The 18,509-nt window shown below is 44.2% G+C and overlaps 1 protein-coding gene across 2 annotated transcripts in view; it reads left to right on the top strand.

Moving 5' to 3' along the window:
- The window catches only part of TOGARAM1 (TOG array regulator of axonemal microtubules 1), an 846,610-nt gene that overhangs the window by 148,155 nt on the left and 679,946 nt on the right, over nt 1-18,509 (top strand). For both annotated transcript variants that reach the window (XR_014968891.1, XM_085626936.1), the window contains exons 4-6: nt 9,265-9,558; nt 12,448-12,704; nt 14,375-14,601. Coding sequence is in view for 1 of the 2 variants with exons in the window: in XM_085626936.1 (XP_085483062.1) it covers nt 9,265-9,558; nt 12,448-12,704; nt 14,375-14,601 (778 nt within the window). In the remaining variant the exon portion in view is untranslated. The remainder of the gene's footprint in view (nt 1-9,264; nt 9,559-12,447; nt 12,705-14,374; nt 14,602-18,509) is intronic.

Below are 18,509 nucleotides of genomic sequence, written 5' to 3'. Positions count from 1 at the left end.
CTTCTAGGCCAAAAGTGCTGAGACCAACTTTTGTCCGACACGAACTCTCCACATTGAGAAACACCACATTCACGAGAGGCTACAGGAGCTCAACGAAAGACAGAGGAGTATGTTCATGCACTGGCACAAAGGCAAGATCTCTGCTTTGGATAAGACCCTCCCTAAGAAATGCAGGTTTGATTTTGAGGAGACCCTACCATTGGACACACCTGGGCCCCTCTTGCCTGCCAAAATGCCTAAAGCCAAACCACCACCACCACCACCATCATGGTCTCCAGAGTCGTTGCCACCACCACCACCATGGTCTCCAGAGTCATAGTCATCGCCACTGGCGCAACCTCCACCGCGGTCTCCCGAGTCGTCGTCACCGCCACCACCACCACCACCATCACGGTCTCCAAAGTCGGCGTCTGGTACTGGCAGTCCTAGCTCTAATTCCCCCCAGCCGAGGACTTTACCCCAGTCTACACAGATGCTTCTAGGGATCTGAGGAAAGATTATTCTGATATAGACCCCCAGACAGACCCTGATCTACAAAATCTCCTAGTAAGGGCCTCCCCACCTAGATGACCTAGATCAAGGTCATGACACTACGTCATACTGTAGAGTATGACTTCCTAGTAGTTTTCAAAGAAAGAGAGGGCTCTGTCCAGTGCCTCTTAGTGTTCAAGTGGATGGTTAAATCTGTCCTTTGATCTTTAAGAAACTGGTGAAAGCTTGTCTGGTGACACTACGCATCAAAAAGATATGAGGCAGCACCGTCTGACCTGCTCTGTCTGAGGTCATGTCCCACCAAACTCTATAGTGTTTACTACTGCTAGGAAGAGGGCAGCAGCTCAGGCCACTGGGGATGCTCTGCCTCCTGACAAGGTGAGTAAGCGGATAAATGCTGTGGGAAAAAGAGTAGTGATTGGTGCAGCTACACACTGGCATATTGCCAATTCTGTAGGCTTCCTTTCCCTCTATAATAGAGCCCATCGGGGAGTGATGGATGGCTCCTTCAGCATCTCCCTGATCAGTATTGCAAGCAAAGGGAAGAACTAGTGGATGAAGGCAAGGCTATTTTCAATACAACCATCCGGTATGCACTGGATGCAGCATATACAGCAGCGCAGGGGTGGGAATCAACACATTGGTCATACTTCAGCGCCACACTTGGCTCTGAGTTTCTTGCTTCAAGCTGGAGGTGCAACAGCACCTTGTCAACCTGCCTTTCGACAGGGAAACCCTGTTTGGACCACAGGTTGACACCATGGTTTAGAAGATCAAGAAGGACATAGAAACCGCCAAGTCGATGGATGCCCTTCAGGTTCTTTCTTCTTTCATAGGCAGCCGTCAAGAAGCTGATCCAAAGCCACCTCTCCAGACCAAACCCAGTTCTACCATCGGCAGCAATAGGGTGATCTCTCAGCGTGGCAGGGGTGTCCATTGCAGCTTCTTCAGAGGGAATTCTTCTGAGAGCCGTGGCAGAGGAACCTCTTGTAAAGGAGCCTCTAACTCAAAAACCGGGCTTGCCCTACATCTCCTCGATCACACAACACCTGGGGAGAGGGGGGGCTGGGGCTTGAAGCGTTTCTTCCTCGCTGAAATAAGAAATCACCACAGTCAGCTGCAGCCTTTCTATCTCTGAGCATGGCTACTGCTACTGCCACTTTCCCACCAAACATTCCTCCTGCATCCTTACCCTCAGGCCATAACTTGTCATCTTGCTACAAGAAGAGGGTCAGGTGCTCCTACTCCAGGGAGCCATGAAGTGTCCGGAACTGTCCGGGACTATGTTGAGAACACAGTAAGGGACTTGGGCAAGGATGGGAACTGGGTAGAAAACGTACAGAGAGAGAGAGGAGTACAGCACTGCCCAGGATCACACAAGAAGACACAGGAAGTCAGAGGAGAAAAGGGATCCAAAGGGTAAGCCTGTAGAAAGGAACAAGATGGCCAAGACTCAAAAAGGACAGCACTCATGAGGGGATTTAGCATTCATAATAACTACACCCAGGACGAATGTGCAAGACATATATATGAAACAACAATAACAATAAAGGGATTGTGGGGTAAAGCACTCAGGAGCTCCACATGGTAAGTTTTTTACCCACAATTGCAGTTACAGATACTGACTGCAAATACCCACATATAGGATACGCATTCAAGAGCTGGGTCTGTGGAGCTGATACCTATGGAGATGTTATAAATGTAACCCAAAGACGATACTCACAGTGAACAAGAACCACCACCTAGGTAGTCAGCTGTGCCCACTGATCCTGGAGATCAAACAGGAACACACAAGGCAGTAACAGCAGGAGGGTAGAACTAAACACAAGCACAAGCACAATAGACAAGGAGCTAGCAAAGAGCAGTGCTTAACAGGAAAGGAAGGAAATCACAGGGCACACTTGGCAGAAAGCAGGAAACAAACATACAGGGTAATAGAAGCAAGGGAAAATGCTGTAGCTCAGGAACAAGAAATGCGAAGGAGCAGGAACTAGAATTGAGCTAAAGCTCAAGAGTCAAGGTAGCACTGCAGGCAGTGCTAATTCAGGAACAAGGAACCTGCTACAGCTCAGGAACAAAGAATACTAAGGCTTAGGAGTCAAGGTAGCACTGCAGGCAGTGCTAATTCAGGAACAAGGAAAACTGCAGCAGGTCAGGAACAAGTAATAACTAAAGTTCAGGAAACACTGGACACAAGGATAGCAAAAGCTCAGGGAGCACTGGAAACGAGGGTCGGTCTCACTGGTACACAGCTACAATGACCAACCTTGGCCTGAAGGGAGCTGAGGCTTAAAAGAGCTCACAATAATCGCATGCATCAAGTGTGAGCAGACTAGCAGCAGCCAGCCACAGGTGAGCTGAATTCCTCCACCCATCCTTGGCCTTCAGGGGTGGAGACGTAGCAGTGAGCAGGGAATTCTAGTTAACAGAGTGTCAATCATTAGCAGGCTGGCTTGAAGTATGAGTAGACTGACTTTCACAAAACCCGACATGGATTGGGAATGGATGCATATTCCGAAATGGTGTCCTATTACCTGTAAGTCAGTATGTACATGAAGGGGTCTGGAAGCTTATTAGAACACTGGAGCGTCCCACAGTTCAGCCTCCTGGTGATGGACACGAGAACGCAGGGAGCAAGTTGAGACATGAAGCCAGTGCCCCTTCAACAGTAGGGCACCGGCATCTACTCCCTATACTTCCTGATTCCCAAAAAGGACGGATCTCTCAGACCATCCCTCAAGCTCTGTCCTCTCAACAGGTATATCCTGTCACAACATTTCCACTTAGTCACCTTACATGATGTCATCCCCCTACTGGCAACTTCATCCGCACCCGAAGAACGCGTACTTTCACATCCCAATCCATCCACCTCATCGGCGCTACTGCCACTTCTTGATAAGCGGTCAAAACTATCAATTCAAGGTACTACCATTGGCACTTGCTGTCACCACAATCCCAAGGGTCTTTACCGAGTGTTTAGATAAGGTGGGTGCTCACCTCAGGAGGGAAGGAACTCTCGTCTTACCCTACCGCGATGATTTGCTGATTGAGAGCAAGCACACAGGAATGCCTAACCCATTCCTAGACTGCAGTCTCCATGCTGCACTCCCTGGGGTTCACAGTCAATGCCACCAAGTCACACCTTGAGGTGCTTCAAACGCAAAACGCCAGACCTTCTCCCACAAAACCACAGCAAAGTCAGAGCTGTGAACCCCAGACAACTCAACCTAGCAATTTTGTTCCTAGAGTTCAGTTACCTTCACCTACCCCAGGTGCATAGACCTACTCTGGGAAGCCCATAGACCCACTACACACCTGCTATATGGAAGCGTTTTGTCCACTACTGTACTTCAGAGAGCGTAAACCCTGTTACACATGTAGTGCAAGCCATCATTTGCTATCTCCTAACACTTACAAAAGTCAGGGCTAGCCTACACCTCAATTTGGCCATATTTAGCCACCATTGCTGCATGTATGGAAAACAGAGAACACTCTTCCCTCTTCAGAATTCTTGTAATTAATTTCTGACCAGCAGCCTAGATTTTAATATAGTACTGAGAAACCAAGACTGGTCTGGGTAGGGTAGTGGTTGCATTGATGTCTCAGAATTAGTGCAGGGCAACTGAGTTGCACCCATTATTTTGGACCTGGGACTTCGTGGATGAGCTTTGCTTCATAGTGTATGGGGGTGGGGGAGGGGTTTAAGTCTGATATCAGGGTGTTTGTCTGATTTGTTAGGTTTTGGGACTGTCTGTCTAACTTGTGATGAGCATTGAATGATGGGTGTTGTACTTTAAATAATGCTAATTATGTATTGGTGCTTTTAACTGGTCTTATGTGAAAGCATGGGCTCAGTTGAAATTTCCATAGTTCTGTTGCATACATCGAACTGCAGATTCCTCCCGTAGAATACAAGCCATTCACCAGACTAAATCCGTAAAACATTTTCCATTGCAGTGCTCATGCACACTCTAGGGGGCGCTGTGTGGCTACACACGGAGGCTGAAACCCCCCCTCCCCTTAAAAGTAACAGAGTGAAGTCACTCCTGCATGGTGACATCTTTCTTTCCAACCCTTCAGACAAGGATCCTGAGCTGCTCTTCCTACTTTGTTGGATTTTTTGATGAATTCTCAAATGATTTCATCAATGTGCTAAGGAACGATGCCCCCACCAAAAACTAGCTGCACTAAGTAGTTATTGGTCACTGATCCACGTGCGTTGTGTCTGGGTTTAGACCTCACTTCTAAGTCATGCAGTAAGTGTGCCCTCATGCATCAGAGGCCGATCGGATACCAGGAGGTTAAGCTGTATTTAGCTCAAGTCTCAAGCCAAGGTGTAGGTACAGACTTTGTTCTGGTCCTGAGGCTGTTCCTGCCACCGACCAACTTTGCGTTAAAATTCCTCCAGTGTGTCCATGTCCAGTCGCAAGCATAAGATGATGATGTCAGTCACACCGCTTCGTGGTCCCCTCCACAGAACAGATTCCTCCGCTGGTTCTGATGCACCCTCAAAGTTCCTGGACTGCTGTTAACTTCGCAGCAGATCAAGAACTTCAAGGAGGTAATGCTGCAAATTTCCGCTTCTAGCTCCCTGTGGGCCCCACGGAACCGCAGGGTCTCTGGTCGAGTTAAACATCGGTGGGTCCATCCCTGATGCAGTCTGTCTGCTTGGCACCCGTTATCAGGCCCTTACCGCCTCTGGTACAGACCTCTACTCCGGCCCCAAGATTCACACTGGTCCCTTCTACACTGATGCTGGTACCAGTGACACTTATTCCAACGAGAATGCTCTGACTCTGAACTGACTTTAGCTTAAGAACGAATGATGTTGTGCTGCAAAATTACAAAAGTACCACCGGTCGTCCCGAAACCTAACCCTAACTCATTACCTCTCATTGGTCACACCAACCATCGGAGGCTGCATTATCTTTTTGGTTCGTCTCCGATCCTGTGTCAGAGCAGTGGGTGCCCCAGGATGTTCATGATGATGGTAATGGGGATAGCTTGCACCTTGCTATGCGAATGATACCTTGTGCATTGATTTACCAAATTCCATTGGGCTTAGTACCTTGCCTGTGACAGAGCTTGACTTGCCCCTGGAGCCACCAACAGAAGAGTGCCTCACCTGCAGTGGTGCCTCAGGGGCAGATGAGGCCCTAGAATTACTGCTGCCCTACTTTGAGAAACAAAACAAATGTTCTAGCGGAGATTTTGCAGCCTGGGGCAGTTATTTTAGATCCCTTTCTTCCTTTTTACACACTCCTCACTGATACTTAAATGGCTACGTGGTTGTAGACTTGTTCTTACCTGCCTCTGAATAGGTAAGTGACCAGACGTCAAATAACATTTCCTTTTGTCCTGGTCTTCACACCAAGCTTCCCACCCTATAGAGTCTTTTTGTGCAGACCTTGGTCAATAAGATGAATCCTAGCTCATATGCAACTACTCCTTTGGACAGGGAATCCAAGAGAATAGAGGCTTTTGGCAAGCACATGTTTTCCTTCACCGTTCCAGCGTTGTGGTTCAGAAAGGCTGTTTGTTTGCTGGGTCGTTACACACTTCCCCTGTGGGCATGGCCTGTGAGATCTTGCCAGCAGTTTGGAAAACATTAGGGCCCTGATGATTCATGATTGGCAGGACACAGCCAAATATGTTACTGGTGCAGGTCTAGATACTACAAATTGCTTAGACATGATAGTTTGTACTAGTGGTGTACTTCGTCAACACACATGGATTCATTCCACATGATTCTCTGGCTATGTACAATGAATATAGCACTTTACTATGCGATGTATTACATCGCGTGCTATTAAAACGCAGTTGTTACAACGACTGCGTTGTTAGTACGCGATGCATTTACATGGCAAGTCTTTACAACGACTTCCACTAGGGGCGCGCTGGACTTAGGAATAGTATTATTTACTATTCCTACTCCAGTTTGTGCAACTGTAGGGAAGGTGTTGGAGTTCATTTCAAATACCTCAGCGCCCCCTAGTGGAAGTCGTTGTGAAGACTTGCGATGTAAATGCATTGCATACTGCGTTGTAAAGGTATAACGGTGTAATGACCGCATTGTAAAGGTTGTTTCCCATGTACAATCCTCCCTAAGGGATATTCCATTTTATGGGTTCCAACTTTTTGGTTAAAAGACAAGGTCTGCATTGGAGCCCATTAAAGACAATAGAGCTACGGCGCTCTCGGAATTGTTTACCCGTGGCCAAATGTTTCTACATCAATTCAAGAGGTTTAGGGGCTATACCAGAAGGCTGACACATAGACAGACAGTTTTTCCAACCAGTGTAGCTGACATCCCAGTACTTTCTAGGCCATGGTCATGGATCTGGCAGGCAGTGTGAGGGCCAGCAGGAAATTCAGTCTTCCGGTCCTCTTCACCTGTTGCAGCGGCCTCAAAACCACCTTGGTTTACCTTTAGTGGTGCATCCCTAACTGGTGGGGGAAGGATTTGGCATTTCCTCTCAGGTTGGCAGTCATTCCCAATTGACAGGCTATAGCCTACATTTTCACTCTGTTCTGCCACAGTTCCTCCCACTACAGAGTGGATTTTACTCCATCAACTTCCCTTCTGTGACAAGAGGAGCAGGTGTATGTGTCCAAAGGTGCCATTGAGAGGGTTCTGGACTTGGAAAGAGGAGGGGATTATTAAACGTGCTATTCCCTTGTTATGAAGATGGACAGGGGCCTCAGGCTGGACCTCCAGCCTCTGAATGCATTCCTATGGCAGGACAAAATCAAAATGCTCACATTATCTCACATTCTCTCTGCTCTGGACCACGGAGATTAGATGATGACCTTGGACCTGCAGGATGTGTATTTTCATATACCTATTCTGTAGTCTCACTGTCGTTTTCTGTGGTTCCAGTTGATCCCCAAGCATTTTTAGTTGCTGATCTCCTTTTCTGTCTCACCTGCTCCCCTTGAGTGTTCTCAAAAGTGATGTTGTGGTTCACTGATCATCTCCGGAGGTTAAGAGTCCCTGAATTCTCACACCTTTGCGAAAGGCTGTTGAATATAGAATCACTGTAGTCAGTCATGTTCCACCTCCGGACTACGGTAAACTTTTTGACATTTTGTGGGTTCACTATCAGCGAGTTGAAGTTGCACCTGACTCCTTTGCAGAGGCTTTCATGAATTGGACCATTTCTAGACTCATTGGAGTATGGAGTGTGGGGGCTTCTTGCTGCATAACTCGCCCAGGATATTCAGGCTATGATCTCGATGGTTCAGGATCAAATCTTTATCATGCTGAGAGCAGCTCTGAGTCTTTTTGGCCTCTTAGTCTCCTGAATCCTTCTCATTACCTACGTCAGGTGGCACATGCAGGATTTGCCATGAAATTTAAAGTTTCAGTGAGCCAGCAACAATGCAGTTAGACTGATGCCATTCAGTTGTCAGGTAAGACAGCTCGAGATATGTAGTGGTGGCTGCTCGAACGCAATTGGTCCAGCAGCAAGCCCCTTTCTCTTCCCCTCTGAGAGTCGACGGTGGTGACTGATGCATCCCTGCTGGGCTGGAGGGGCAATGTAGGGGGAGGTGTAGATCAGGGGACTGCACCACATCGGTCTGCTAGCGTTGTGAGGCATTTGTCTGGCTCTGAAGGTCTTTTTGCCATCCATCAAAAGGAGGCTGGTGCAGATTCTTTCAGACAGCACCACTGCTATATGATACTTCAAAAAGCAGGGTGGAGTGGAGTCCTGGGCTTTGTGTCAGGAGGTCCTGTGTCTCTGGGTGTGATAGAAGTGCACTGTTAATCTACATAGAGTTTAGGGTAAAAGTCCATCTGTGTATTCTAACAAAGCCAATTTTTTATGTTAAATTCTGTGACGAAAGTTAATTTTAGTAGCATTCAAGGTGGATATTCTTTCTACTAGAAGGTCCGGTGGAATCCCTTCTTTTCAGATGTTGCTCCTTACTTAGTTTTCCATTTTGGTAATGCTACTGTGAAAAAAATCCAAACCCGATTGAAAGGGGTGTTTCAGTGGGCAACTTAATAGAATCCTTTTTTTGTGTGTCCAAGTTCCTAAACAACATTCTTTTCATGGCAAGGCAGTGTTGCCAGAATTACGATTCAGATCACTCTATGGTTTTTTTCAACCAATACAGTCTCTCAGATAATCTAGGTAAATAAATCGACACCAATGAAATAAGTTTCAGGGTAGATTGTTAACTGTGCTGTTATCATTTTTTGAGAAAGATGTAGAATCAGTTCCAGGTTGCTACCACTACTCACTTCATCAGAAAGGTCCCAGTTTTGGACTTCTCTGACATTGTAAACTGAGCATTTGTGATGCTGACCGACTAGTCTTGTTAGACGTGTTGTCGGTGAATGATCCTCAACATTCTCGTATGTTTGCACCACTATGGGAGTTGGTTTAAAAAGTTGGAACTTATATATATTCTGCATGGCAGAAGGGGTAAACCAAAAAGGTATTTAAAATGGTTGCTGCCCAAGCATTGTAGTATATGGTTACTAACGCTGCCCTCGCTGCCACTCTTAGCATCTTTGAGATACCCAATTATCCTACAGTGGTTCAGGATCAGAACATTGAAACAGAAGCCATTTTAAAAGAATAAATGAGACTCAAATTAATTTTGTTCAGTAAAATAAACTGCCTACACCACTAGGCTACTGTCTACACCAGTAGGTTCACGTAGTTACTCTTACAGGTAAGTACCTTGTTCACTGTGTACACACAAAAAGGATGCAGTAATTGAAATAAATAATTGTATTTTATGATTTTTTCTTCTCTTTAGCAACAATGTTTGCGAGCCTGAACCCTGCCAGCAAAGTCCATCATTCTTATAGTGCCTCAGTTGAACGAACGTTGCCCTTTTCAAATTCACACTCAAACCCTGGATCCTTCATTCTTCCATCTTATCCCTTATCATCGCCAAGAGGTAGTCCAAACCAAACCTCGTCTTCCAGTGGATCACCCAAGAAGTCTCAAGATTCATTTGTTGCCTTCTCAAACTCTTGGCCACTGAAAAACTTTGAGGGACGACCCAAGCCAGTGAGGCTTTCTAATCAGAAGCTAGGTGAAATTGCAGGTAAACAATATAATTTACCTTTTAAAATGCAACATATATTTTCAAGTGGAAATGGCATTCATGTGTCCATGCATAATTTAAGCAGAATGTTACTGTGACGAAGAGCTATAGGTGTGGCTAACAGTCAGAGCTTTATACTTGACATTGCTTAAAAAGATGAAAACTTTGTTTATAGCCATTTTATCAACATAAACGCTCCTCCGTTATACTACTATTTAACTAAAGAATGCATAGTGCAATTATTATCTGCCTATTGTTCTGTGCGCTTAGAAGTTTAAAGAATAACGGTAGCTAACAAGTATGTACATTTATTTTTTGTTTGTTTATGTAGTCTCATTTTTCATCAAGCATGCGGGCTAGAAAATGAATGTGTCTAGTTTTTAAAGATGCATCCAAATACCTGCAACAAGAGTGTCTTAAGTAAAGTTCCTCTCTGGTGTGGTCATTAGTGGGGTGGTATTTAAACTTAAGGGTTGTGTGAACTTTATGAATTTATGTAGCTGGTCAGAACTGATGCAGGCTGTGTTGAGCCGCAAGTCCACTAATGTATTGAGGGCAAAAGAGTAAGACAATTGCACCACAGTTATATGGGTAATTAGTATTTCATCCTGTAGGGTGCAAATTATGTGATAGATGTTTATAGTGAGATTGAGCTTTTAATTTAAATAACTGGGTTGGTGTCTTGGCAACTTTTTATTTTTGTATATGCTAATATTGGTCTACTCCATACGGTCTTAGTGTGTCCATTACATTATCTTTTCTGGTTTTCTAATTTGTGATGTATTAATTTACATGGGTTGCATAAAGTTTCAACCAAGGAGGCAACTCTACATTGTCCCTTGCTTTTGGATTTCCATGAACGGACTCCTTTCCACTCAGTTCATTCAGGGTGTTTTTTGTCATTACCAGAAATAAGCACATGTTTGGTTCCTTCTGCATCGTAAAATGCATTGCTTGTCCTCTGCATTACCTTTAGCTTGGCTGGGACAAGAATGTCACTTTTTTGCGAAGACGGTTGTAAAATCCTTCTTAGTTCATATGAGTGTTTTTCATTTTGCTGCCTTTACAGGGTCCATCAGGATTATGAACAGTTTGCAGTAGGCCCCGCAGAACACTAAGCCAATGAGTCTCAGCCTTGCTCTGGCTTGTGGCTTTGACAAGGAACTTGGTCCAACAACGCACACTCTTTGCCGACCCCTCCCTCCTCTGTAAAACCAGAGTGGTAGTTCACTAACCAGGGCACTGGCAGGAAGAGCCTCTTCGTGTTACAATATAAAATATGTTAATCTATTTAGGATACCAGTGTTCAAATATTAGTATTTCAGTTAGTAACATTTTTGTGGCTTTTTCAAACCTTGCATAGTTGTCAGTGACCTAGATTTTATCAGGTAATGCGTTAAAATGGTATTGTGGTTGGTCGAGGCAGGAAAACATTTAAGAAATTGCGTACAAAGCTGGGAGGGGGGTCAGTTTCCTTGAGGGAGTTAACTTGAAAGGCCCTTTGTTGACAATTGTTCTCTTTTATTATTTTATAAGATGAAAATACACATTGCTTGTGTTTTTATGATATTATTAAATAAACTGTGATTTGAAGATTGAGAAAAAAGGATTTGAAACCTTTTCATACATGAAATCTAGAATTTGACATCTGAACAACCATTTTGGGAAAAACATTTTCATCATTTAGGGGCAAACTGTATTTGAAACTTGTGTCCGCTATTAGAAACATGTTAAAAGTAGTACAATCATAGTGAAAATGCTGGCTGTCGATTGCATCTTCTGGAGACACCACTGTATCTTGTCTTATTCCTGAGAAGTAATCTAGATTGCGTACTGCATCATGGATGAGAAGGAAGCCATGTTGTTTACTGTTATGATTTGAATGTAAACGATTTTGGTACATTAGTACATTTTGTGCTGGGGTTTAGTTAAATATGTTTATTAATAACATTGTTTTTTGCTATGCTTTTCGGACACTGAATTTGCACTTTTGTAATGCTTGGATTCCAGCTAGATATTTACCAGTAGAGGTTTTTATATTTGGTCATTCTATGGCGAACAATCTCCTCCACATGTTCTCTCTAAGATTCATTGCCTTCTTAGTTTAGTATTTGATTGACTCTTGGAGTTTAATAACCCACAGGGTTGAGTCCATAGATTAAATTAGGTTTTAGTTTGCTCTGTACAAATGGCTAATTCACTGATTTATTCTGGTGGCATGGAACTAGAACAACTGGAAGATTCCTTGTAGATCGGTGCAAATTTTGAACTTTCTACAATTAACCTTCATCCATGATAAAATGTACGTTAAGGTGTAGACTTCCTTGATTGATAGCAGTGATCCACCTTTTAAATTGCCAATGTTAATATTTGCTTAAACTGTACGTTTTTATGATGATGGAAAATTGGACCTTTACTTTTTAGGTTTGTAAGCTTTTTGACTAGTAGCACAATTTTAGACTTCTCCCCATTTTAATTTGCGGGACAGTTGTGCTTTCATACATAGCACTAGGCAAAATTGCGATCGCAAACGCTGAGATTCTGCGAATTTCAGCGTTGCAATCGCATTTCGCCTTGATACATATGGCCCTTTATCCTTTGGCTGCTGCTGTAGAAAGGTTTTTGGTAAAGCTCAAAGTTCTTTCAATGCAAGAGCATGTGCAAGTGTATTAGTTTGTGTTGTCTTTAATACTATGGTAAATTCTGCATTTTTAACTAACTTATTTTTAAAATGTGATGCTACTAATTTAGATGTGAGCCCAGAGTTATTTTTCCCTGCAAAGTAACTAAGGAAACCAGATTTGGCGAAAGATAGCCAAAATGTTCATAATGTACTAGTGTGCAGGACAGTTCTTATCCATGTTAAGACCATCTTTGTATTTTATGTAGGTGATCAGTCCCAGGAGACACAGTCTCCACTTCCACTGAAACCAGCTCTGTTGAGAACATCTTCACGAGGAGGCCTGAATGGAAACAAGCCTTTTCCTCCGATCACCAGGGGTCCAAGCCTGCTGCCAGATAAAGGGGATTTTAGCCCAGCTCAAATAAGAAAAGAAGCTGATGATGCTTGGAGCAGTGAAAAAGACAAGAAGCTTGCCATTGATCTTTCGGAATTGAATGTCAAAGATGATCTAGATCATGAAGAGGTCGGAGTAACGACAGAAGTTTTTCACTTTACATTATAAATTATTCTTCCTATGTTTATGCATTTCAAACAAATGAGAAACAGCTGCCTACCTCTATTTTACACGTGTTGTGCTGGTTATTAAATGCTTATTATAAAATGGTATGTGAAGCTTCAGTAAAATGATTGGTTACATGGTGTAAGATGTTTTGCATTACAGTCCTCCTGTAAAGAGGCGTCTTTATGCCCTGACCAATGGAAGGCAGCTTTAATAATGAGTGAACACTGTTGTGAAAATCTGTTATACTTACATGTTAAATGAAAAACTTAAAACAGGACTTTATGTATGACAATACATCTAAGCGTTCAGACAGGAAATCTTTTAAAATGGTCAATGAATGTAAAATGAAATGGCTGTAGTACACTAGGTTGAAAGAATCCTCCTATGTGTAAAATCATAATTCTTCCCTTTTCCTGGAGAAAAATAATCTGGCATGATATTTCAGTTAAAGAATTTACCTTTTCTTTTGTACCTTACACCACCCCCAACGCATACTGTCCCACCCCCATTGTTTATTTCCTTACCCGAGACAAAGCCTTATTCAGCATCTATAAGTAAACCCATTATTACCCCTAATTTGCATACACCACTCTGCTCCCCATTATCCTTTTTCAGACCACATGAGCTCTACCCATGCCTCATATCCAAAAATCATTAATGCTTAGTCTTGTTCACATGGTAGTGCAAGGATGCACCTGTCTAGTGGCATAAACATTTCCAAATATTTCTCCTTTCCTTGCCATTCTTCCCAGGCACTCCGTACCTCAGTGGTAAAATCGTGTTTGCTTAGAAGCAAACAAGTGAGTCCGGCGCCGTGTAAGACACACCATATAAAGATGTAGATTTTGACTTTGGGCAAAATGTTTTTTAGCTCTACTAATTTAGATTGGTTTTTGTAACTGCCTATAGTCATTTTTAGTATTTCGACCAATCTCAAGTCATCCACGCCAGTTTTCCCCTATTTGTTTCTCTATTATTTTCTGTTCATTACTGAATTTTATAGCTTTAAAGCACAGTCGTAGACATTTGTGTCACCAGTTTAATAAAATGTGAAGCATTTTCATTTGCCCCAGTGCCTGCAGATTATGGTTTAGTGCAGTGCTAATCTTTGGTTTAACCTGCCAGACTTGAAATCTGTTCTTAGTAGGGTAAATGTTAACTGCACGTTGACTAAGAGACAGACAGAAAGACACACACAAAACTCCCCACTCCAGCACCCCTTTTTTTCAATAAAAGGCTAAACGTGCTGTTGGAGGAGGTAAGTCACATAGTGGATGTGCCAAGCTCTAGGCTGCCTACAGCAACATATTTAAAACTGTGTGGCCCAGGAAAAATATCACTTGTGAAGATGACAACAAAAAGGTAACTGGCACTGCCACAAATACTAGTCCCCCGGAAAATGCTTTTGAGTGGAACACTGTCTAGAAGGTACTGTGGAAGAGATGCAGGTATGCAACCTGCACCCGCCGTGGCGTGTAAAACAGATATTCAGTTACAACCATTCTTTCCACACCCACAGAGTGCAAGTCATTATATGGTACACATTTTCTAAGTATAATAAAGTATATAAATTGTCTGTGAATTATTTTTATACTGTCAAAATCAATTTGTTTTTACATTTTTAATTTCAGATGATAAGTTCTCTTAGGTCATTGCGTAACAGTGCTGCCAAGAAGAGGGCAAAACTGAGTGGCAGCACTTCAGACCTTGAAAGTCCAGACTCTCTGAAATTAGATCTGACTCCGGATTCCCACTCACGCACATCATCTCCAACCCTCAGTCCATATAGTGAAAGTGGCATTTACAGCTTGGACTCTCTCACTTCACCGCCATCTCCCACTGTCTCTGGCAAGAAAATGTGAGTTCTTCTGCACCTAATTTACTGGAACGCTTGTATAGCATTCATTCAGTTATTTCTTTTTCTTTTTCATGCACTTATTTACTTTTCTTTCATTGCAGTCCTATTTCCAAATACACAATAAAAATGCAAAACCACAATGCCTTTTCTGAAGAATACCGACCTGACCTGCAGATTTCTCATGTGATTCTCCTCATGAGCTGAACTAGCTGTCCTGCGCCAGAAGATAGGTTGATAGCTCCAACTCTCAACTTGATGCTAGTACTGCCACACAGTTCTTTCACACATCCATATATAGTGCCTTTCTGTGCTTTGACGTCCAATCCGTTTTTTCCATGACCTTTGACGTGGATCTGGAATTGCTGGAATGTCAATCTTGAAAAACATGTTTTGTAGTGTTTTTACTGTAATATTTCCAGCCTGCTTCTACTTGGGACTTCTTGCATTCGATTGCTTTGTTCCCAAGGAAGTCTCCCAGCTCTAGGATCAGGATGTATCCAACTGAGAGCATATCTTCACCTTGATGTCACTCCTGACCAGAGACCGGTCTTCTGGTCATTGTGGCTCATTGTCCAAATTAGACCTCAACATCTTCTGAACTGTGTCCTACTTTGGTGGACATGAGATTGATGCTGGGGTCCAGTTCAGTTCTGGCTTCAGACTGGCGCTCCTTGATATGTTTCTGGCACTTATGTCCCCTGCACTGACACCAGTCAAGGGCATCTTGCACACAAGCTTTGCTGACTATGCTCCACCTCCCGTTGGCTCGCTCTGGAGCACCACCTTGCCTCAAAGTGCTGGTGGGAGCATAGACCGCACCTCTACCAGCAGTCCATAACCTTCCGGCAGTTGACCCTTTTGATAAAACCTAAAGCTGACCCGAAATGCACAAGAAACAATTGATGAACAGAATGCTGGACAATGCAAACCATTCACCCCAAGTCACAAGGATCTGGGTTTAATCCATCATTCTTTTGCTCAGATACCACCCCAGTTTGGACCCAGCCATATGCAGATCAGTCTTGACCCTGTTCCTTGTGGGAACAGTCCAGCCTGAACTGCCAAGCCAGGTCCTCCCTGGACCGGAAACAAGCATCCTGGGACCGGTTGAGGACCTGGCCTGGCAGTTCGGGCTGGACTGTTCCCATTAAGCGCAGGGTCAAGAATGATTTGCATATGGCTGGGTCCCAACTGGAATGGCATGGTGAGCAAAAAAACTATGGATTTAGGCCCAGATCTCTGTACTGTGGTGAATGTATGACATTGTTCTGCATTCTGTCCATCTATTGTTCTTTTTGCATTTGTCGACCCGAAATTCACAGCCTCTTTTTCTGTTCATGTCTGCACCACTATTAAATTTGTCTATAGCACTAGTTCTGGCTCCTTTACAGTGGGATAATCGGTGGGCTTATGTTGGATCCCCTATGGGCCTTGCTCAGGCTTCAATCAAGGACATTTGTATCCAGAAGATCTTTGCTGAGATGGATTTGTTCCTAAACTCCTGTAGAGGGTCCCCTTGGGGTCTCCAAAATACCAGTGTCTTCAGTATTTCTTCTTAGATTGTCCCTCCACGTTTCCTTCACAGGATGTTCTTTTTTAAGGTGGTCTTGGGCAAGATGGCAGAGGCCCTGTAGTTGCATTTGCCTTTCGCAGAGATTAAGGTAAACATGTTGTTTAGATATCCTTGAAACTGCTTATCCATATCGGAGCCCTTGTTGCTCTTTAATAAGGCATTTTTAAACTCTGCTTTGTCCGCTTAATTTAGATGAGCTTCTGCACATGCCATCCACTATAAAGTTGCTCATCATTGGACTCCAGATAACCCTACATTTCTGACCTGCCTTTGGAGCTTCTGGGTCTCTGATTCCCTTTCTCCTCCTCACCATCTCACAGAGAATCTCAGTGGAATAAGACACAGAAAGGATGTGTTTGTGGCATGTTTAGCAGTAGGTGCTCATGCTGTGCATACTCCTGCCCTCTAGTGTTGAACTTGGACGTATTCAAGTTGTTTTTCTTCAAAGAAGTCTTTAGAGTCCTGAGGTATAGTAACCACCTAAAGCTGGTAATGCACAAGGGTATCAGCTGCATAGTTACATTGTGTTTTTCTCCACAGACTTGTTCAGACGTGTGCTTTCGAGCTCCGGTTCAACACCACGTGGTGGTGTCGCCAGGCCCGCATTAATCCTTCTTAATCGTCAGAAGAAATACCAGTTGCATTTATTTGTAGGTTCCAAGCATCGTGTAGCTTTTATTCACGGATATGCGATTGAACACATTCGATGACCGGTACAGGGTCTCGCCCCTCCGGGGCGCCATCGATACATCAACACCAGAGAATGTGCCTGTGATAGAAGGAACTTCATTCTGTTACTACCCGAAGTATCAAGCAAAATACCCAAGGACAGACCTCCATCAGGTGTGTGCCTCCATCTGTTCCCGAAACACTATGAAGCCTCCTGTTCGGCATGCCTTGCCTTCCATAATAAAAAGACCCTCTGTTATTGTTGAGATCATCGCATCGCCCCAGCTTTGATGGCACAACACCGAAGTGGCGATACTCCGGACCTGTTCAGAGAATGGGACACTGAGGGCATGCAGCAGCCATAGGCTTCCAGCACAGAAGATCAAGTGTTTGCAGTAGAAGGGAGCCCTGGCGCCGAAGCGGACGAGCCTCTGCCTGCACCACATCCAGCATCGAAAATTCACACAGCTCCCTAGCCCTCCCCCAGCGGAGTGGCTACCAAGTGGCTACACACCCCTGGAAAAACTGGTTTGACAACTGGCTTCTCCTCTCCTGTGCCTAGGTTGCCAGCCTACCTAAACAATAGGGCAGCCCCTCTCCCCAGTGTTACCCATTTGAAATGAAATTAAATAAAAAAGACATTTATTAGGCGCGTATTAAGCACTTAGCTACCCGGGGGCATCCCAGCCTTGACAGCGGCAAGTAATAGTCACCACAACTATCCTGGGGGAAGAGCCAGGTTTTTAACAGATTAAGAAAAGCCAGATAGTTGGGTTCCTTAAGCAAATGAAGTGGGAGAGTGTTCCAGAACTTAGCGGCATTATAAGAGAACAGACGACCTCCACTTCCTGCTTTCTTAATCCTGGGAACTGCAGCAAGACGCAGGTCGTCCGAACTGAGGCGTCTGTTAGCAAGGTAGGGCCTAACAATAGAGCGATTGATGGAAGGTCCCTTTCCGGCTAGCGTATTGTGAACAATATACATAGCCTTGAAATGAACTCTCTCTTTGATGGGAGCCAGTAGAAGGTTTCAGGTACTGGTTTTGCAGATTGGCATTTTGGGATTACCAGAAGTATCCTGGCTGCGCAGTTTTGCACCGTCTGGAGTTTTGAGATGGTCGCGCATGGGGCCCCTAAATAAAGGGCATTCCCATAGTCCAGATGCGATAGGATGAGCGCCTGGACCATGAGCTTCCTTGCCTCGAAGGGGAGGGGTGGAAGGACTCTTTAGGATGCCGCAGCAGGAGGCTGCCACTTTACGCGCCTGAACCTTAAACCTCACGTTTTGATCCAGCCAAATACCCAGGCTTTTCATCTGGGTCTTGGGGGCTGGAACAGGGCCCAGGTTGGCCGGCCACATTATTTTAGATTAAAAAAGGGACGAGTTCCCCAAAAAATCATCTCAGTCTTTTCTCCATTTAATTTCAGATAGGAATTATTTATCCATTTGCCCACCTCTTACAAGCAAGGACGGAGGCTGGGAGAGGAGTTATCAGAATGGTTGAGTCCCACTTCGAGTTGCGTGTCTTCTGCGAGTTGCGTGTCTTCTGCATAGGTCACTTTATGTACCCCAAAAGGCAGCACTATTTCCGCTAATGGCTCATTTAATTGTTAAATAGGGTGGTATTCAAGGAAGATCCCTGCGGAACTCCGCAGCGGAGGTGCAC

Source organism: Triturus cristatus, chromosome 9 (assembly GCF_964204655.1).
Source record: "Triturus cristatus chromosome 9, aTriCri1.1, whole genome shotgun sequence".
Taxonomy (NCBI): domain Eukaryota; kingdom Metazoa; phylum Chordata; class Amphibia; order Caudata; family Salamandridae; genus Triturus; species Triturus cristatus.
The sequence above is the reverse complement of the archived record's forward strand: the minus strand, read 5'-3'. Positions and strand labels throughout refer to the sequence as shown.